The sequence below is a fragment of the Fusarium falciforme genome, chromosome 10 (assembly GCF_026873545.1).
Source record: "Fusarium falciforme chromosome 10, complete sequence".
Lineage (NCBI taxonomy): Eukaryota > Fungi > Ascomycota > Sordariomycetes > Hypocreales > Nectriaceae > Fusarium > Fusarium falciforme.
The window spans coordinates 2,495,822-2,516,105 of record NC_070553.1 but is presented as its reverse complement, the minus strand read 5'-3'; the positions used below and the strand labels follow the sequence as shown (position 1 = coordinate 2,516,105).

Genomic DNA, 20,284 nt, shown 5'->3' with positions numbered 1-20,284 from the left:
TCATCGCATCCCAACACCGTAACTACCTAGATATCTACCTAATTACAACACCTATCCGATCACGCCGTGTCCGCCAAAGAACCGCATCGCAACCAGAACAGGTATCTGACCCATAACATCAAAACTGAACCATCCTACATAAAACTCATGACAGAAATTCATCAAACCTGAAATTGCAAATCCCAAGATACCCAATCAATCATCGCTCCCCGAGCGGATTACGTCCATCGAGGAAGGAAAACCTGTTTCCTGCAAAGCCGCCTCGGCCCTCTTCAACCACTTTACCACTCACACGTCGCTCGTACGTCGTTGACGAATACTTGTTGTAGTCGTTACCAGTCGACACCTTGCGAGTGTTGCCCACCATCACCGGAGGGGTCGCGCTCTTAAGATCGCCGTAGGGTCTGGCAGAGAAATCGGACTCGGGCTGGATGGAGCTCTGTCGATTACGGGGCGCAAATGCAGGCTTCTCATCGGCGATGTCCCTGCTCGCACTGACTCGTCTGGCATTAGAACTGACTTCAGACAGTGAGTTAGCAGCGGGGAAGTAAGGCGTCTGGGCACGAGGGGGAGTCTCTCGCACGGCTGTCAGTGGGTTCAGACGAAGAGGATGGGGTCGAAGATCGTCAGCTGCATCTGACTCAAAGCCGTATGACGGGTTGTTCTCGTCACCATATTCAGAGTCGGAATCGTCCAGGTTGCCATAGCGCTGGGCCAAGGCCTCGTACGACTTGTTCTCTCGATTCGCAGCACTGGTCTTGGCCGCTTCCATTTGACGATTCCGCTGGTTAGTTCGGGAGATGAGCGAATCCGTAGGCATCCACGTCTCAGTGAACTTAGCAGGTCGAGGCTGGCTTGTCCTGTTGTAGCTGCTCGCTGGTCGAGAACTGGGGCGCTCATCCAGCGGGATCTCCATGTAGGCATCGTGATAGACTGAGCGTGTGGCTGATGTTCGAGTAGTTGCCTTTGATGCGGCCGAGTCACGGCGTTCACGACGAGGCGTAACTGGAACTCTGTGATACTGAGGGCTAGCCGGCGGGTTGCTTCGAGAGGCTCTGCTTCCAACAGTGGTGCTGGATCCATTTCGCGTGTGTGTAAATGGAACAGCACGCGGCGGCTCGATCCCATCATGGATGCCCTGGTGCGGGATGATAGACTGTCGGCGATCGCTTGCAGCCGTAGACATGCGGCTCTCGTGGTCCACGGTGCTAAATGTGGCCATTGACGACTTGTTTCTCTTGTGCTTGGGGCGTGCCGTCAGATGATCTTCGAGGGGGTTCATGTCTGGCGGCATCTGACTAATCTTGCGGAACGTCCAGCACAGCCAACCTGCGATGCACAGCGTAATCACATGAGTTCCGCCAGACCCGAGTAGGGTGTACCAGACGGTAGGCCTGAAATAGTTCATGAGGCTCTGGTCCGAGAGGCGCGTTTGCCATTTATCACCATTGTTGTATATCGAAAGGGCGCCAAAGGCATAGAACGAGCAGGTTCCAAGATCCGAGACGAAAGAGAAGAGTTGATAAGCAGAAGAAGAGGCCGGCGCACGTGAAGCGGCGTCACGCGCAAGATGGTAGATGGCATAGACACAGTGGATCATCACCACGCCAGGCTATACAAAATGATCAGTCCACGTCCATGCTGCAGTGAGTCCTGGAGCTTACTGTGATTCGAAGGACCCAGCCCTGAAGCGCATCAGTCTTGGTGATGAGAATCATCAACGTCAAGATTCCAGCCGCGGCGATGAGCTGCAGCACACGCAGCGCACATTGGAGTCGACGTAGCCATTTGATAAAACTCTTGGTAAGAGGGCTCATAGAAGCATACTCAGTTGATCTATGTGTGAGAACCTCGTGCGCGCTACAAGGCTGTTAGAGATCGACAACTTGCGAAACATGGCGCTTGTCTCAATAGTACTTACTCTGGGTGCCTGTTGAAGGAGACGAGAGGTCCAGATGGCTTCTTTCTCGGCTTCGGAGGCGTCCAGCTTGCTCTCGTGACAGCCTTGGGGTCGAACTTGGGCTCCGGGAAGCGAGAGTCGTGGCGCTGAACAGCGCTGTAGAGGAAAGGCGCCTGCGACGGAGGCATTGTTGGGCGTCGCAAGGGGATGCGCTTCGCGCGTGGAATGAATTGTTGATCAACGGTGGTTTAGCAATGTCGATGTGAGTTGACGGGAAATCTAGTCGGCGGTGGCGAGCCGACAATCGAGCCGGGACTTGGAATGCGATAGTTATCCGAGCGAAATAAGGCCCAGCTGTTAGGATGGATACGAGAGCAATCGCCTCTGGCGAAGATACCTAGTTTGTGGACACGCGGGGGACCGACCAGGTTGTCACGGCAACGGTCGGAGGTCGGACCCCGGTGGAGGCCGATCAGCCAGAACCAGCCAAGAGGACATGGCCGGCCAATCCAAAGAGTCACATCTCTGCCACTTGCTTGTTCTTCGCGTCATGATCTCTTGAATTGGCTTTAATCATGATGCCATTGACTCTAACACGGCAGTTCAGCCGATTGAGCTCGGTACCTCAGCTGTCCCGGGTAGCTTGTTCAAGCCGCTCGTTCTCATCGACAGTCCGCCGGCATGGGAGCCGATCCCCGGATGCGCCGTTCCGTCTGGCGGTAGTAGGTTCCGGCCCGGCTGGATTTTACACCACATACCGGGTGATGAGCAAAGTCCCAGGAGCGAAAGTGGACATGTATGAGAGTCTTCCAGTGCCGTTTGGTTTGGTTCGTCATGGTGTCGCTCCCGATCATCCAGAGGTCAAGGTTGGCTACCCTACAAGACATGGAGCAAAAAAGATCGCAGCTGATCTTTCTACCCCCAGAATTGCCAGGAGAAATTTGATGAGATTGCATCGTCTCCCAACTTCACCTTTATTGGCAATGTCTCCATTGGCCATCCCGGTCATTCCGCGAACCATTGTACTATAGAGTTGCAAAACTTGATGCGCCATTATGATGCGATTCTATTCGCATACGGAGCCTCGGAAGACAAGAAACTTGGGATCCCTGGCGAGTCGACACTGAGTGGAATCTACTCTGCCCGTGAAGTCGTTGGCTGGTACAATGGTCTTCCTGACTGCTCCAACCTCAACCTGGATCTATCACAGGCTGAGGAGGCTGTCATCATCGGTCAGGGAAATGTTGCCCTTGATGTTGCAAGGATGCTGCTGGAAGACATTGATGTTCTGAAAAAGACAGACATCACAGAGCAGGCACTCGAGACACTATCCCGGAGTCGGGTCAGAAGAGTACACGTTGTGGGAAGAAGAGGACCTATGCAGGTACGTTGAATATTAAGCGACATCGGAAGGGCAGCGAATGAGACGCTGACGTCAAATTGTACAGGCTGCCTTCACGATCAAGGAGGTCCGAGAGCTGATGAAACTCGACCAAGTTGGGTTCTTACCATTCAACCGATCCCTGGTCCCCGAAGACCTCAAGACGTTGCCCCGTGCTTCCAAGCGGTTGATGGAAGTTTTGGTCAAGGGCTCGCCGACACCGGCTGAAAGTGTGTCCAAGGTGTGGTCTCTGGACAGCTGTCTCTCCCCAAGGCACTTCCTCGGAAACCAGGACGCACCCTCCAAGGTTGCGAGCACCGAATTCGACGTTACGGAGCTTGCAGATCCTTTCGACCCAAAGTCATCCATCAAGGCAACCGGGCAAACCGCCTTTCTCCCCTCTGACGTAGTCTTCCGTTCTGTGGGCTACAAGTCTGTGGCCCTACCGGGATTTGAGGATATCGGCATTCAATTTGATGAGCGTCGGGGTGTCGTTGACAACGACGGACTTGGCAGAGTCACGAGAATGGTGTCTGATACACACGCTGAAGGTATCCGGAACCAGCGAGTTCCGGGAGTCTATTGTGCAGGCTGGGTCAAGAGAGGTCCGACTGGAGTCATTGCATCAACCATGCAAGATGCATTCATTACGGGCGAGGCAATCGCAGAGGACTGGCTCTCAGGTGGCCAATTCATGAACGCATCCGATGAGACGAGTGTGTGTGGTTGGGATGGGCTGAGGCAGGAGATAGGGCCATCAGCTTCTCAAGCCGTCGCATGGGATGATTGGCGTCGGATCGACCAAGCAGAAAGAGAACGAGGACAAAAGAACGGAAAGGAGAGAGAAAAGTTCACCAACACTGCGGACATGCTCGCGGTACTTGGATGACGCTCAAAAAGACGTTTTTAACTATTTGTATATCACATCACTCTGTACATCATAGATACTTAAGAGCTCTTGATCTTCTCGGTGAGCTCAGGGACCTTTTCGAACAAATCTCCAACCAGACCGACATCAGCGATCTGGAAGATGGGTGCATCCGCATCCTTGTTGATAGCGGCAATGACTTTGCTGTCCTTCATACCCGCAAGATGTTGAATAGCACCTGAGATACCAACGGCCATATATAGTTGAGGAGCAACAACCTTGCCGGTCTGTCCAACCTGAAGACTATTATCGGCATAACCGCTGTCGACGGCAGCACGGGAGGCACCGACGGCAGCACCAAGAGCATCGGCCAGAGGTAGCATCACCTTGTCAAAGTCCTCCTTGGACTTGAGACCACGGCCTCCGGAGACAACGCGGCTGGCGGTGGAAAGATCGGGACGGTCCGACTTGGCCAGGTCCTCAGACACCCACTCAGTAGGCGACTCGGTCTTGGGGTCAACACCCTCCTCCACAGTAGCAGAGCCACCCTCAAGGGCAGCAGCGGCAAAAGCAGTTCCTCGAATAGTGACGACCTTGATGGAATCTGACGACTCGACGGTGGCGATCGCATTGCCGGCGTAGATAGGTCGGACAAACGTGTTCTCGCCCTCAATCGCCGTGATATCGGAAATCTGCTGCGAATCGAGAAGAGCAGCAACTCGGGGGAGGAGGTTCTTGCCGAACGCGGTGTGGCCAGCGATGACGTGAGTGTAGCCGCCCTTCTTGATGTTCTCAACTAGGAGAGGGGCATAGTTTTCGGGGAGACCCTGGTTGAGTTGTTAGTCTGTGCCTATGAGGTCGAGGATGTATTTTGCGACGGTGCTGACCTTATCGTAGGCGCCGTTATCCACGGCGATAATCTTCTCGACACCCTCAGCCTTGGCGGCCTCCTCTGCAACAGACTTGATGTTGCTGCCAGCGATAAAGCCATGAACCGTTCCACCGAGCTTCTTGGCAGCTGTAAAGGCGCTCAATGAGCTGTGGTTGAGCTGTCCATCCTTCTGCTCCAGAATGGCCAGGGTCGACAACAGCCTTTGGCGGGCTTGTGCGTTGAGGCTATAGGCATGGGCGCGACCCATGAGGCCAGTGGCCTGCTTCGCCAATACTCGTCTCGCAGTCGGAAGCATCTTGTCGGTGGAATTGGTTGCGTGGGTTGGCCAGCTGCCAACTCTAGGAGGAGATGATGGCTGTTTAAGGCATTCTGTGAGTCGGCGACGGCTGGTGACGGCCCGAGGTAGCGGCCGACTTGATCGCTCTTGGGGCGCCCCCGTCATCGGCCACTCGCCGGGAACTGACGGCAGGTACGACAGAAATGCCGAGCCGACTTGAGAGGACAATCACATGATCACGGAGAGGTGGAGCACGTGACCGATGTGAGTCACGTGATATAGCTGATCCCCTGCCTGGGGCTGCGCGTTCAGGATGCAGTAGTCATGAAGCTGAATGCCAGTCAATCTCCCCGTTACTGTCGCGCCAAAATTTCTCCAAGACGCGACCCATCCCATCCATCGCCAGACTCCATCAACATCACGACGCTAGTGGCATCGATTTCCCAACGACACACCAACCAACAGTCACGTCTGCTGTTGCGCGACATTTCCTGTTCGCCCGTCTCCGCACAACGCCTTCCTCGCGCGCGCTCGATTGACCATCTGTCGTAACCCGTCGCCCGCGACCCTTGGCCGATCGCGATCCTCATCAAGATGGATGACACTGCGACCTACGGCTCGCCCGGCAACGGTGCTTCGCCCAACAGCAATCCAATCCTTGCGCAACCTCCTTTGCAACCAGACCCAAGCGCTGGCGATGGTGAAGGTACGCGCGCATTACGCTTTGTCCCTGAGCCCCCCCGTTCATGTTGCTAATGGGTCATCTAGATGTCCAGATGTCAGAGGGACTGGCAACCGACTCAAACATTAAACAGGACAGCACGACTCCTGCTCCAGGTAGGACGAATTGATGATAGTTGACGGAGAGTTTGCTAAGACTGCTAGCTCGCGGCGATGAAGAGATGAACGATGCGCCTGATGATGCCAAGGGCAAAGATGAGGCGGCTGGAGGCACTGATGGCCAGGACAAGTCAAAGGAGACAGCCGAGTCCGCTGCTCGTGAGCACCTCATGACCCAGACACACGCGATTGTCCTTCCTAGTTACAGTACTTGGTTCGACATGAACGCCATCCACGATATCGAGCGCAAGGCGATGGCCGAATTCTTCAACAACCGAAACCGTAGTAAGACACCCGCTGTCTACAAGGACTACCGCGACTTCATGATCAACACATATCGTCTCAATCCCGTTGAATACTTGACGGTGACCGCCTGTCGCCGAAACCTGGCTGGTGACGTTTGCGCCATCATGCGCGTTCATGCTTTCTTGGAGCAATGGGGATTGATCAACTACCAGGTAGGACATGTGACTTGGCGACTTAGCGTGATCATTTCTAACTCTTAGCAGGTTGATGCTGATCAACGTCCTTCGCATGTTGGACCCCCCTTCACCGGCCATTTCAAGATCATCTGCGACACCCCCCGAGGTCTTCAGGCATGGCAGCCCTCTGCTGACCCAGTGGTCTTGGAGGGCAAGAAGAGTCAAGATACCGACAACAAGGCCAACGCGACCGCGCCAGCGAAGGCCGATCAGAATCTCGAGATTGGACGTAACATCTACGAAGCCAACGCTAAGAACACTCTCATCACTAAGACGGAGGGCAAGACGAATGGAGAGACTCCTGCTACTAATGGTGTTCCTGGGTCTGAAGATGCCACCAAGACCCCTATTGCGAAGGTTCACTGTCATCAGTGTGGAAACGACTGTACCCGAATCTACTACCACAGCAACCACACCGACGCGAACCCGAAGGCCAAATACGACCTTTGTCCCAACTGCTTCACTGAGGGTCGCCTGCCTGCCAACCATACCAGCAACATGTATGTGAAGATGGAAAACCCCACATACACATCAACTCTCGACCGGGACGCCCCGTGGACGGATGCCGAGATCTTGCGACTGCTCGAAGGTCTTGAGCGGTTTGATGATGACTGGGGTGAGATCGCCGAGCATGTCGGGACCCGCACGCGGGAGGAGTGTGTCCTTCAGTTCCTGCAGCTGGATATTGAGGAGAAATATCTTGATTCGGAGGCCCCCATCAGTGGTCCTACTGGGTTGTCGATGCTTGGCCCTCAACAGGGACAGCTTCCCTTCAGCCAAGTGGATAACCCTGTGATGTCGGTCGTTGGATTCCTGGCCAGTCTAGCCGATCCAGCCAGCACGGCTGCGGCGGCGAGCAAGTCCGCTGAGGAGCTCAAGCGAAAGCTTCGCAAGCAGCTGGATGGCGAAAAGGCTGGCGATGAAACCAAGGCCAACGGTGACGGCAAGACCAAGGCTGATTCGATGGACATTGATGTCCGCCAAGAAACAACCACCACAACCACGACGACGACCACAACAACGACAAAGACAAGCGCGCTTGCTTCGATCCCTCTGGCATCAATTGGCGCTCGGGCGGCAGGATTTGCATCACATGAGGAGCGAGAAATGACACGATTGGTGTCTGCTGCATCTAATGTGACCCTCCAGAAGCTGGAAATGAAGCTGAAGTACTTTGATGAGATGGAGGCTGTACTGCGCGCAGAGCGACGAGAGCTTGAGCGGGCGCGTCAACAATTATTCCTCGACCGACTGGCTTTCCGCCGAAGAGTGCGTGAGGTCCAAGAAGGCCTCAAGGCTGCGGCAGCGGTTGGCGGCGAGCAGGGTGTACGCATGGCCCATGATGCTATGAACGAGGGTGACCGATTGAGCTTCCAGCCGGCACCTGGAGCGCAAGCCGTTCCACCTCCAAGCAACGATGGCCAAGTGAAGAGCTACGAGGCTTAGAAGCTTGGGTTAAGAATGGCACAGCACGAGACAGGAAATGGGAAAAGCTGATGTGACAGGACAGATTGGGTTCAATGCCGATGATGGCGTATGATTGGCGCGGGGGATCGGAGTGTATTGATTGACTTGGTTCAAAGGTGCCAACTTGTCACGGAGTCAACGCCACTGGTTTGCAGTCACTGTCACAGACAGGCCGTGACAGAGGTCTAGATCAGAAGCGCCGTTGCAGGCCGTCAAACAGTTGGAAATACTGACTGGGTGGCTATCCGGGGACGCATTGCCAAGGCAATGGGCATGCATGGCGATATAATCAGTTGCGAAAGGGTGTACTATTATGTGGTATAGATGCCTTGGTCGTTGTTTTTTGCTACCCCGGCTGTTTTTTACTGACATCCTTGTTTGTGAACATGGGGCGAATAGGAATGATTTACATATGTAGTTGATCCATTTGTTTTGCAGTCTATTTTGTCCGTTGAACACTATGCTTAGGATTCGGGATCCCCATCCTGCCACAACGTATTCCCACGCATTGCCTTCAAGTGAGATCATTGCATGCGGTGCCGAAACTAGCGCGAGTAACTATCGACCCCGTGGGAGTATCTGTCGAGTCGGTTCGGTCGAGTTCCGGACGGGGCCGGGCCAGCGGGACGGTACCAGTGTGAGTGCAGCTGTTTCGAGAACGCCCACGTAGGGTACTGGGCCTATGGAGGGTAGAGGAGACCCTCCGTGAGGTCGTGGATATGATAGAGATCCTGCAGGCTTGCGTGGGACGTGGGCCAACGGAACTTGCAAAGGGAACGTGGATTTCACTCCACTTCAACAAGGTGGTGGTGAACTCACAGCAGGGAGAGCCAATTGGGATGGGGATAGTGATAGAGAATTGTTATGAGAGAAGAAGAGTGAAACCTGACGAGTGTTATAGGAAAGTGGTCTAATGTTAGCCGAGTATTGACAAACTATAATCCTTACAGCACTTTATAACCTCTCAGATATTGTAGTTGGAGGAGGGATAGTTCATACCCCAGAAGAGCCTCAAGCTTGCCTCGGAGAGAGTGGATCTAGATCGTTCGAGATAAAGCGGCATGATTGGCCGCTTTCCCTTCCTTCCTCTTGAGGTGTCCCGACAAGGGCATGTACGTACCTTCTCCGTGGGTTGCACCTGTCCTGGCGGCCCTTGCCGTTGGACCTCGGCCCAAGGCTGATGCGGGGTGACGTCCTCGGTCGCGGTCACAAGCAGCCAAGGACAGGAAAGAGCATTGACGCGGAGTACGTGCCCCCCTGCCCCTGCCCATGGGACGTCGTCGCATCCGACTCCATACTCCACCACGAGCTCAACACGCCCATCTCGTTGCTGCGCACCATTGACTGCCCCCCGGAGATATTCCCGCCTTGCCCCTGGCTTCGCCTCCACTGTCGGTACTCGTCTGAACCTGCCTCGCCGTTTCCCCTCCTGGGTCCGTCTCTCTTCCCTAGTTGCTACCGCTCTCAACCGAGGCCGAAGTGATAAGCGCAGCTTGTCCCACGTCCGTGTCGACTGTCAACCGGTCTTTGAATACTCTTGTATAAAAGGCCGACATCGCCGCCTCCGCCCTAAAAGGCCCTCTCCTGCCTCTCGGTTCTCCAGACCCTTTTCCTGTTCGTGCCGGCCATGTTGACTCTAGCCCGCTCGTCCGCCTTGAGGAACAGTTTCCGTCACTTGACATCAGCACGCGCCGTAAGTTGGCCCTCCCCATTGCCATGCAACCTACACCGATCTGTTTGTGCTCTTCATGGAAGACTTTCACATGCTTCGGATTCCATCTAGGTGATGGAATAGAATGAATGCTCTTCTGTCATCTTCCTATTCTCTGTTCAGGTGGATGCCGAGTCATGGCCGGGCGGCGGGAACTACATCCAGCCGCCGGTGCTTGTGATCGACCGCACCACGGCTCCGGCCGCCCAGCGATGCCTCGGTCGCTTTCCGAACGGCCATTTTCACTCCTTCCCTCATTTTGCATATCTTCATATTCGTCGCCCAGCAATCTTCTATAATTACAAACCTTTCTTTTCGCTAACTCACCTTCAGGCACAGACTCTCATCATGGCCCCAGCTAAGCGAGCCAACAGTTCCTCTGCCTCAGGTATGCCACTCCCAGTGTCAAAAAGCGATTGTGTCTTGAAACGGAATACTGATGCGCCGCGGTCTTAGGATACGTCGAGGATAAGTCGAAGGGCCCAATGCTTAGGTGGCAGGACTCCCTCCCTCGTCTGCCTGTGCCATCGCTCGATGAGACCGCCCGACGCTATCTTAAGTCCCTTCATCCGCTCCTTACACCCGCCGAGTACGAGAACAGCAAGAAGGCTGTTGAGGAGTTTGTGCGCCCTGGCGGTGTCGGCTCAAAGCTCCAAGACAAGCTCGTCGCCCATCGCGAGGACCCCAAGACCAAGAACTGGATCTACGAGTGGTGGAATGATGCGGCCTACCTGTCTTATCGCGACCCGGTCGTTCCCTATGTCAGCTACTTCTATTCCCACCGCGACGATCGACGCAGACGAGATCCTGCAAAGCGCGCCGCTGCCATCACCACCTCAGTTCTTGAGTTCAAGAAGCAGGTCGATGCTGGCACCCTCGAGCCCGAGTACATGAAGAAGCTCCCCATCTGCATGGATAGTTACAAGTGGATGTTTAACGCTTCCCGCGTCGCTGCCAAGCCTGCCGACTACCCCGTCAAGTTCTCTGCCGAGGAGAACAAGCACATCATTGCTATTCGCAAGAACCAGTTCTTCAAGATCCAGCACGAGGTTAACGGCCAACAGCTCAACACCTCGGAGCTTGAGCAGCAGTTCAAGCACGTTTACGAGGTTGCTCGACGCGTCCCAGCTGTCGGCGCTCTCACCTCGGAGAACCGAGATATCTGGACTGATGCGCGCAACATCTTGCTGCAGGCCAGCCCCAACAACAAGACCGCTCTTGAGGCTATCGAGTCTGCCTCTTTCGTTGTGTGTCTGGACGATGCCTCCCCCGTTACTCTTGAGGAGCGCGCTCACCAGTACTGGCACGGTGATGGTGCTAACCGATGGTACGACAAACCCCTGCAGTTCATTGTCAATGACAACGGCACCTCTGGTTTTATGGGCGAGCACTCAATGATGGACGGAACTCCTACTCACCGCCTGAACGACTACGTCAACGACCTCATCTTTGGCAATAAGCTCGACTACTCCAACCCCAGTGTCCGATCCAACTTGCCTGACCCTCAGCTCGTCAAGTTCGAGATCAACAATGAAGTCCAGGCCGAAATTGACCGGGCGACCAAGGATTTCAACGAAGTCATCGGCAAGCACCAGCTTGCTGTCCAGGCCTACCAGGGCTACGGAAAGGGCCTCATCAAGAAGTTCAAGTGCTCCCCCGACGCCTATGTCCAAATGATCATCCAGCTTGCCTACTTCAAGATGTACGGCAAGAACCGCCCTACCTATGAGTCTGCTGCCACACGCCGCTTCCAGCTTGGTCGTACCGAGACATGCCGAACTGTCTCGGATGAATCGACGGCTTGGTGCAAGGCCATGGAAGATGCTTCAGTTGATGAGAAGTCCCGTGTTGACCTATTCCGCAAGGCCATCAACGCTCACCTCGAGTACATCACCGCCGCTTCAGACGGCAAGGGTGTTGATAGACACCTCTTTGGCCTCAAGAAGCTTCTTGAGCCCGGCCAGGAAGTCCCTGCTATCTACAAGGACCCTGCCTATGCTTACTCCAGCTCATGGCATCTGTCCACGTCTCAGCTGAGCTCTGAGTTCTTCAACGGCTACGGATGGAGTCAGGTCATCGATGCCGGCTTTGGCATTGCCTACATGATCAACGAGAACAGGTATGTAACCAGACCTTTGTCTTCTTAGAGCGCAGTACTAACAACATATGATAGCCTTAACTTCAACGTTGTCTCCAAGGGTCTAGGCAGTGACCGCATGAGCCACTACTTGAACGAGGCCGCCAACGATATGCGCGAGCTGCTCACACCCACTCTTGAGCCCCCCAAGGCTAAGCTGTAAGAATGTGCATCTTCAATGTTTCTTAGACGGAGTTATGCCAATTTTACATATGACACAATACTATGGCTGGGTAGTTTAGATATGGTATCGGGCTGAGAAGGAGCGGCGTTCTCACCTGATTGTGCATGTATTCTAGACATGATATTGTTACCGCCTGGAGAGAAGACTTGGCGATTTATTTGAAAGCGATGAATTGGAGCCTACGCATTGGAGGGCAGAAGGAAGCTGTAGATCAAAAGTCGGAGCGATGATAACTACAACAATAAATAAAAAAAGGTCAAAAAAACTTGTCATTTCTCATGTCACCGCAAAAAGTCTAGATGAACATGATAAGAAGACTTATGACATGGCTGATGAAGGTTCTACGGTATATCCTACTCCTACAAACTGACAGATCCAAGCAGCGGATGAAACTCGACTACTTTAGCCGGCGTGCGCCACTATCTCGTTAACCAAGTCGCCCTTGGCTTCATCGTAGTAGGAGCAGATCTGTGAGGGCAGAGGCACCTCCTTGTAGTCCTCATCCTCGCCCGAGATAACGTTGAGGTTGATACCTGCCGACTTGCTCGTGAAAACCTTGGTGCCTGTGCTCTCCTTGCTGAAGTAGATTTGTGCCCCATCGATCTGGTCCAGCATGACTGTAGGAATGGTGCCGAGAACTTGAAGGGCGAAGTTCTGGGCTTTGACGACATCAACCGTAGAGACAAGGGTCTCGACAATGAGGGACAAGCGGGTCGAGTTCTCAACCGTCACCTGGTTAGCCTTGCCCCTGATTATAATGGTGGTGTTGTTGCATCGGCTGATCAGAACGGAATGCGTCAGGGAGGCCTCGATCTCAATGGGCTCGGGCTCCTTCTCGTAGTTTTCCTAAGCTCAAGTTAGTGACCTGCTTCGCCTAATCGTACTGGTTGAGACATACAATAGTCCACTTGTTGCCCTCCAGCTCCTTCTTAGGAGGCTTCTTGACACGCATGCTCTGGGGCTTGGGCTTCTTTCCTGGCGCTGGACTCTTGCCCCGGGTCGCACCGTGATGTTCAGAGACTGTTGAGCCCGCGCGGAGGGACGGGTTCTTGTGCGTCATCTCCGACCTGTCCACCTTACGGAGACCCTGTGTGACAGACTCGCCCTTGTTGAGTTCCGAAAAGACTGCACCGAAACCACCGCTTGGCGCAGTAGGGGCAGGCTCTGTCTTGATATCCAGAACCGGAGGAGGGCCCGGAGGCGGCGGGGGAGGCGGCGGAGCACCACCAGCAGGGGGAGCCGGAGCAGGCGGAGCGGGTGCAGTGCTGGGACCACTGGAAAGTGACTTGGCGACCTCCTGCGCTGGCTGCCCGTTGGGGTTCCAAGGGATACCATTGGCGAAGTATTGCTTGACATAGTCGGCGAGATCGCGGAAGATCTGGTACAGGCTTTGAACCCAATCGGCGTGCCTGCTATCCCTGCGCATCCAGTCAGTACCGCGAAACGTGCCTGCCTAAGATTCGACCTACTTCTCCTTGTGCTCCTTAAGCACCCTGTTTCCAAAGAACTGAGCCGAACCAAGAGACTCCTCGACATGCTTGTAGGGGCGGGTGTCAATGGTGATCCAGGCCAGAACCGTGATACCGGCGGAAACAGCGCTCAAATGGTTATAAGCGGGGTCAGGTCGGTTGGCCTCCGTGAGGGTGGTGACAGCCGACAAAGCGTCGGTGATGGGCTTGAGAAGGCTTTCGTACATGGGCAGATCGGGGCCCGAGAGGTTGGGCTTCTTAGCCTTGGTCGAGATAAGGAGAAACTTCCGCTGCTCTTGGAAGCCCTTCTTGACTTCCAATGCCTAGATATTAGGGCAATGGTCAGCTATTGGCCTTCCTCGAAGAGATCCCGTTGTTGGAGTTGGTTGTACCTGTTCAGCGATGACCCCACCAAGCTCCTGGCTCTGCTCAACATATTTCTCGACGGCGGAGCTCAGGAAGGCATCGAATTCCTCAATAGACTCTGGAAGTGGCTCGGCGGCTGGCTTAGGGACAGGCTCGGGCTTGGGAGGAGCGACAGGGGCAGCAGGGGCGGCTGGAGCTGGAGGTGCTGCGATGGCAGCGTTGGAAGACGATGTAGCGGGGGCATCGGGCGGAAGCTCAGTAGAAGCAGCGATATCCTCGAGGCGAGAGGTAGCAGCTTCAAGACTGGAGATGTTATCAGCATGGGTGGCGGTTGATACCAAGACTCTGGCAATCCGTACCGCTTGATCAGAGTGGTGAGATTATGCATGTGGTTTGTGGCGGCCATGGTGTCGATCTCGGTTCGCTCCGGTCACTGGGAGAGCTTGGGGAGAATCCTTCTTTATATATACAGTACGCGGCGAACGGCGACGTGCGCAGGCAACAGAGTAGTTCGCTCTGCCTGGTGGATTGCGCAAGTCGTAATCGTCGAGGGTTATGCCACCTAGTCGAGAACGAGTCAATGACATGGCATCACAAGGGGCAGACGCAAAAAACTGCCGGTTAGGCGCTTACCTTGACCATGAATATGTTGCAACAGTCAAAAGCTCAGCGAGGATGCGATGCGATGGTACGAGGTGAGGAGATGGGAGCTTGACCGAGGAGGTTGCGGAATAGGGATGAGCTAGGCAGGTGGTAAGGAGGTTTGGAGGTACTCGAACTCGACTTTTTGGGTCGCCTGGTTAGGTGCGAAGTGTAGGTAGCTTGTAGGTACAGCTGGCCTAGCTCCCATTCCCCTGCAAGTCCGTTAGGTAAGGTAGCACCATGACCTTGGCTTGGCCTCCAAGTACTTAGGTAGGTTTCCGTCCATTCCAGCGCCCTGGGCCTGGCTGCTCGGCGCTTGACTGCCCGGTTCCGGCGCAGCCTCCTCTGTCTTTGCAGGTGCCCAGGTACCCGCAGGGGCAGGCACGCAGTTGGTTGTGAGCCACGTGGTCGTTTTGGTCTCAAAGTACCCTATCTTTGGAACTTGACGGCATTTAACCGGATTGATTTATCGCACCTCGACCACCATATTGATAGAGTGAGAGTTAAAATATAAGCCTCTATTCTCGGCAAAACACGGAAAACATTAATGGCCTTGGTTTTCAATAAAGAACGGGAGCTGCCTCGAGAGGACAGGGGAGGTATGTAGGTACCTTAGATAAGATAGACTGGGTACCGGTGGAGGCTCAAGGCCATACGCCAGATGCTGCAGCTCCGATCAGCCCAACGCAGACACCGCTTGAACTTGAACCTGAAAACAACACCAACAGATCATTCACGGCCTCCCAATCCCACCTTGCGTTTTCGCTAGATACTGAACAGTGCCCAAAGCGCGCATTCCATGAGCTCTCGTCTAGTGTCCTCGCAATACCGGAATAAACTCTCTCGCTTCGCTGAGCCTGAGCGTTTCCACCCCTGCAATACGATCCCTCAGGTCTCTGACATCCATCCCCGGCACCATCTCCACCACCAACCTATTGGGAGTTTCCAAGTCCGTGGGCAATAACTAGGATCGGCCACAGCCGAGCCTGCTATTCCTTTGCAACCTCTTTCCCCTGCCTGGCTGGCCTGAACTTGAGGTTCTGTGTTGCTGTTGCGCTCATCGGATTGCCGTCGGCTCATTAGGTGTCGCGCCGTGCACCAACCCGCTGAGTGAGAGGCTGCACCATCACCAGCGTCATGGAGGCCGTTGTCGATGATCGGCCCAAGTCAGAACTGCCCATCGATGGCGAAGAGGAGCCCCATGCAGAGGGTGAAAAGAATCTAGATCTAGAGCAGACCCAAGATCAAGACCAAGTCCCAGACCCGAGCCACGATGAACCACAAGAAGATCAACAAGCTTCGTCGGTGATTGACACTCAAACACCAGATGACCAGGTTGCCACGATTGACTTTGTCACTTTGGGAATGTTTATCATTGGTTAGCGGAGCCTCCTTAGTCCATCCTTGAACCTTGCGGTTGCTGCTCTTTTAGAGTGGATGTGTCGTAAGACAAAGCTAACCTGACCTCAAAGATGATATCGACTTTGTCCCCCCTACGCCGCCGGTCAAGAACATCCTCGGTGGCGCTGGCACCTATTCCGCCCTAGGAGCTCGCCTATTTTCTCCGCCACCGCTGTCTACTTCAGTTGGTTGGATCATTGATCAAGGCTCCGACTTCCCTCCGTCACTGTCGACCCTTATTGACAGCTGGACCACCTCTGCCATCTTTCGTCATGATGGCCTTAGACTCACGACTCGTGGATGGAACGGCTATGAGGGCGCCGCCGAAAAGCGTGCCTTCAAGTATCTGACTCCAAAGAAGCGACTGACGGCACAGGACCTCACACCAGCGTTGCTCCAGTCGCGTTCATTTCACCTCATCTGCTCCCCCAACCGATGCCGGGAGCTTGTGTCTGAGATAACATCACTCCGCAAAAAGGTTGTTCCCCCAGAGACATACACGAAGCCCATCTTCATCTGGGAGCCGGTCCCTGATCTGTGCACTCCGGATGAGCTGTTGAATTGCACCAATTGCTTGCCCCTTGTCGACGTTTGCAGTCCTAATCACGCCGAGCTGGCTGGCTTCATGGGTGACGACGGCCTGGACCCGGAGACGGGGGAGATATCCACCGTAGCAGTGGAACGCGCATGCGAACAACTACTGGCGAGCATGCCTCTGCAGTCATTTTCGCTAGTTGTTCGCGCGGGCGATAAGGGCTGCTACATCGCAAAGAATGGTGGGAGGAAGCGTCAGCGAGATCCCAAGTCAAAGACAAAACGACGGAAGAAGGATTATGTGAGAGGAGGCTTGCGGCCAGATACCGACATGGAAGCCCTCTTCGCTGGTTTGCTTCAGGATGAAGATGGAATCGTCGCCCGCGAGGAGATCGAGGTTGATCCCGGTATCGAGCGATGGATACCCGCCTACCACGAAGACCCGGCTAACGTTGTTGACCCCACGGGTGGCGGAAACACCTTCCTCGGTGGCCTGGGTGTTGCCCTTGCGCGAGGCGAGAGTCTGGAGGATGCTGTGATTTGGGGTGCTGTGGCCGCAAGCTTCGCCATCGAACAGGTTGGCGTTCCCACCTTGGGTAGGGATGCGGACGGCCGTGAGGCATGGAATGGGCACAATGTTGATGCTCGGTTAAAGGAGTTCCGCCAGCGGTTGTGAAAAACGACGCCCCTTGGCAAGATGCATGATTTGGTGCAATGTAGATTAATCTGAATAGAAAAGTACCTGGGTCTACCTGCTTTCATCTGACTACTTAATACGACCAGATCCCGTTCATAACCAGCATAATCATCATGTCTCAATCGAATCTATCAAGGTCCTGACCTGTAGATGCTCGTAATAAACTGACACTTCTTCCCGACACTCGTTGAATTACCTATCAATAACATCTTGTCTCAAATCTTGTACACAAGATCTCCCTCGGTGAACCTGCCATTGATGTTAGTCGAACCTGCTCAAAGTCTTACTCAGGGGTAGAAACTTACATGATCTGGTTTGCCTCTCCCATCTTTTGTAGGGCCTTGGTCGCTTCTCCCTTGGTGAAAGCGCCACCGTCACGGTTTCCAACCTTGCGATTGACCGCTTCCACCACGGCATCTAGTTCGGCAGAGTCGTCCTCGAACAGATCCGTGCTAAGAAGCTGACCAAGCGCTGTCCTGAATGTTCCAAGACGCTGGGTGCTGATGGGCGTGTCATCGATTGCCAGTCCGGCGGTGCCATCCGCCAACTCATCGTCATCTTGCGACTCCGCCTGAGTCTGGGATGGCAACTGGGATGCGGGTATGGAAGATGCGAATGAGGTTTGCGATTGCGAGGTGTTCTGTGTTCGTCTGCCAGAGCGGCGCGGTGTGGGCTGTGCGAGAGTGTCCGCCTCCTCCTCCTCATCCAAGTCTGGTTCTCTGCTAGAGGATGCCGTATCGCCTCCATTACGTGCTGCCCGGGAGGCGGTCGTTTGAAGACGGCTGCTGGTACGTGTCGCTCGGGATGTCGATCTGTTTGACCGTGTGCCATCGGCTTGAGTTCCATCCTGGTCGTCATCACTGGAACTCTCCTCGTTGGAAGAAGCAGAGTCGACCGCTTGTGTCTTTCTCCTCTTCTTGCGAGAGGCATCCTCTACAACCTCCTTGAAGAGAGCAAATCTTAGAATGCGCTCTGCAGCAACTGCATCCCGCTCTTCAACCCTGTTGGATAGTCGAGACTTGGCGTGTGCCGTCGCGAGACGGATGATGGTCTCCAAGGTACGCACAGTCAAGGGACTTGTTCGTCGCTGGTTGCCTTCCATCTCATCATTTCGAAGGCCGACATAGATGTCCGCAATTCGATCAGAGGCCTCCTGTGTCAAGACTGGCTTGATTCTTGTCTTGGCGTATTGAATGTACTTCTTCATGAACGGAATACTCAGAATCTCGGGTTTCTTGTTCGCGCCGCGTCCGGATGTGATAGTGACACCCGAGTGAAGCATGGCATCGTACTTCTCATACACCTCTGTCGGACCTTGCGAATCTGCCTGGTTGGTGGCGGAGACACCCAAAGATTGCGCCCCCTGCTCCCTAACAGGTGCACCCTCCTCGCTCCCTGGCTGCCGGTATCGATGCATGCGGAGAACATGCTCCGACACGTGGCGGTCACGCGTGTCCTCGATGTCATCCGTGACAACAAAAAGCAGATCGAATCGTGAGAGAAGAGAGTCGGGAAGAGCAATGTTCTTGTGAGGATCCTTGTGTGGGTCATACTGGCCGAAGATGGGGTTGGCAGCAGCAATGACGCTGCATCGAGCATTGAGGGATGTATGAATGCCGGCTTTGGCGATGGTTACAGTCTGCTGTTCCATGACTTCGTGAATTGCAACTCTGTCGACATCTGACATTTTGTCGAATTCGTCAATACAAACGACACCACGGTCAGCCATGACCATGGCACCAGCTTCCAGTCGCCGCTCTCCCGTCTCCTTGTCCGAAGTGACGGCCGCTGTCAGACCAACACCGGAGGAGCCACGACCTGTCGTTGCAATGGCAAGAGGGGCGGTATTGAGGACGAAACGGAGCAACTGGGACTTGGCGGTAGAGGGATCACCGACCATGAGGATGTTGATGTCTCCTCGAAGATGTGTTCCGTTCTCCAAATTCTTCTCCATACCACCGAGAAGCATTAAAAGTATAGCCTTCTTGACATAGTCGTGCCCATAGATACTGGGAGCGAGCGACTGAGAGAGCAGTTCGAGTAGGTTCTTCTTCTTAGCCACCTTGTTGATGTTGCGAATATCGGTATCAGTAATAGTCGCAGTTGCCACACCGCCGCCAGACTTTGACGAAAGAAGAACGACATTGTTGGTTAGGATCATTGTCTTAAACAAGGCGCTGTTGTGATTGGTGTTTCGGTTGCCCAGGGTCCGGTATATACCAACAAGTTGTACGCGATCGCCTGGCTTCACTCGATCGACAAGATCATCATCGAGGATGGCGTCCACTCCGCGGGGGAGTTGTCCTGCAGGTGCTCGCTCGGGCATCTCCTGAATAGAGATTGTCTGATGATCCCTGTAAGTGCAGAAACCATATTCGGTGATAAGAGGGTTGCCGTCGTCGTCCTCGCGGGGGTAGACGCTCGAGGTGGTGACGCCGTTGGTCATGGTTTGATCTTGGTATTCGCGAAAGTGAAACCTATCCTTGGTTTCATTGTAATGAACGCTCTTGACAACCTTGGGCCGAATCAACGAACAACGAGTGACAATGCCCTCGATAGAAACCATGTAGTTGAGCAGATGTGACGACAATGTGCGGGGATTGCAAGCATTCAGGCCAAAGCTGCCAGCCCATGCACAATAGTACACAATATCTTTTGCTGATTGGTCAGGCCGAGCCTGCGGAAGCGCCTGCACGATGTTCTTCAGGGCTTGATCAAAGGCCAGGGTGTAGTCAAAGGGCTGTTCCAGCAGGCCCTGGGCGAGGCCTGCGTTGTGGTTGCGCACATGGTCAAGATTGACAGTCAAGCGGCGCTGGTTCTTCTGTAGCATCAATATGATGTCTGATCGATAACTCCGCACTTGAGGGTCATCTGGAGATTCAGAAATTAGCCATGGAGTGAACCAAACAAACGACCACCGCCTCGGGAACATGGGCGGGTTGTGGGCATACTGGGATCTAGAAATTCCTCGGCCTGGCGAATGCGATCGCGTACGCCTTCATCCCCAAGCATGAAAGAATCCATGATGTCTGTTCG

General features: G+C 54.3%; 8 protein-coding genes across 8 annotated transcripts; 4 read left to right on the top strand and 4 right to left on the bottom strand.

The window, feature by feature from the left end:
• Window positions 1–199: 199 nt before the first annotated feature.
• NCS54_01266000 (Hypothetical protein) lies at window positions 200–2,088 on the bottom strand (the record flags this gene model as incomplete). The annotated part of the gene is made up of 3 exons (XM_053157887.1): window positions 200–1,612; window positions 1,665–1,860; window positions 1,922–2,088. The coding sequence occupies 3 exons, from the start codon at window positions 2,086–2,088 to the stop codon at window positions 200–202; spliced, it is 1,776 nt and encodes a 591-aa protein (XP_053013862.1).
• Window positions 2,089–2,466: 378 nt separating this feature from the next.
• NCS54_01265900 (NADPH:adrenodoxin oxidoreductase, mitochondrial) lies at window positions 2,467–4,170 on the top strand (the record flags this gene model as incomplete). Its single annotated transcript, XM_053157886.1, has 3 exons — window positions 2,467–2,766; window positions 2,826–3,284; window positions 3,349–4,170. Exons 1-3 carry the CDS (start codon window positions 2,476–2,478, stop codon window positions 4,168–4,170), a joined length of 1,572 nt encoding a protein of 523 aa, XP_053013861.1. The 5' UTR covers window positions 2,467–2,475.
• Window positions 4,171–4,229: 59 nt separating this feature from the next.
• Window positions 4,230–5,477, bottom strand: NCS54_01265800 (Putative electron transfer flavoprotein subunit alpha, mitochondrial; the record flags this gene model as incomplete). Its single annotated transcript, XM_053157885.1, has 2 exons — window positions 5,037–5,477; window positions 4,230–4,976 (listed from the first exon to the last, which is right to left on the bottom strand). The coding sequence occupies exons 1-2, from the start codon at window positions 5,334–5,336 to the stop codon at window positions 4,230–4,232; spliced, it is 1,047 nt and encodes a 348-aa protein (XP_053013860.1). The 5' UTR covers window positions 5,337–5,477.
• A 435-nt stretch (window positions 5,478–5,912) lies between these two features.
• On the top strand, window positions 5,913–8,086 carry NCS54_01265700 (Hypothetical protein; the record flags this gene model as incomplete). Its single annotated transcript, XM_053157884.1, has 4 exons — window positions 5,913–6,024; window positions 6,087–6,155; window positions 6,204–6,616; window positions 6,668–8,086. The coding sequence occupies 4 exons, from the start codon at window positions 5,913–5,915 to the stop codon at window positions 8,084–8,086; spliced, it is 2,013 nt and encodes a 670-aa protein (XP_053013859.1).
• Window positions 8,087–9,734: 1,648 nt separating this feature from the next.
• On the top strand, window positions 9,735–12,237 carry NCS54_01265600 (Carn-acyltransf domain-containing protein; the record flags this gene model as incomplete). Its single annotated transcript, XM_053157883.1, has 5 exons — window positions 9,735–9,800; window positions 10,152–10,206; window positions 10,275–11,937; window positions 11,992–12,114; window positions 12,198–12,237. 5 exons carry the CDS (start codon window positions 9,735–9,737, stop codon window positions 12,235–12,237), a joined length of 1,947 nt encoding a protein of 648 aa, XP_053013858.1.
• A 304-nt stretch (window positions 12,238–12,541) lies between these two features.
• NCS54_01265500 (Adenylyl cyclase-associated protein) lies at window positions 12,542–14,380 on the bottom strand (the record flags this gene model as incomplete). The annotated part of the gene is made up of 5 exons (XM_053157882.1): window positions 12,542–12,985; window positions 13,038–13,557; window positions 13,609–13,931; window positions 14,001–14,277; window positions 14,334–14,380. The coding sequence occupies 5 exons, from the start codon at window positions 14,378–14,380 to the stop codon at window positions 12,542–12,544; spliced, it is 1,611 nt and encodes a 536-aa protein (XP_053013857.1).
• Window positions 14,381–15,753: 1,373 nt separating this feature from the next.
• On the top strand, window positions 15,754–17,227 carry NCS54_01265400 (PfkB domain-containing protein; the record flags this gene model as incomplete). Its single annotated transcript, XM_053157881.1, has 2 exons — window positions 15,754–15,994; window positions 16,089–17,227. The coding sequence occupies 2 exons, from the start codon at window positions 15,754–15,756 to the stop codon at window positions 17,225–17,227; spliced, it is 1,380 nt and encodes a 459-aa protein (XP_053013856.1).
• A 236-nt stretch (window positions 17,228–17,463) lies between these two features.
• Window positions 17,464–20,272, bottom strand: NCS54_01265300 (DNA replication licensing factor MCM3; the record flags this gene model as incomplete). The annotated part of the gene is made up of 3 exons (XM_053157880.1): window positions 17,464–17,497; window positions 17,554–20,119; window positions 20,200–20,272. The coding sequence occupies 3 exons, from the start codon at window positions 20,270–20,272 to the stop codon at window positions 17,464–17,466; spliced, it is 2,673 nt and encodes an 890-aa protein (XP_053013855.1).
• Between the last annotated feature and the right edge of the window lie 12 nt (window positions 20,273–20,284).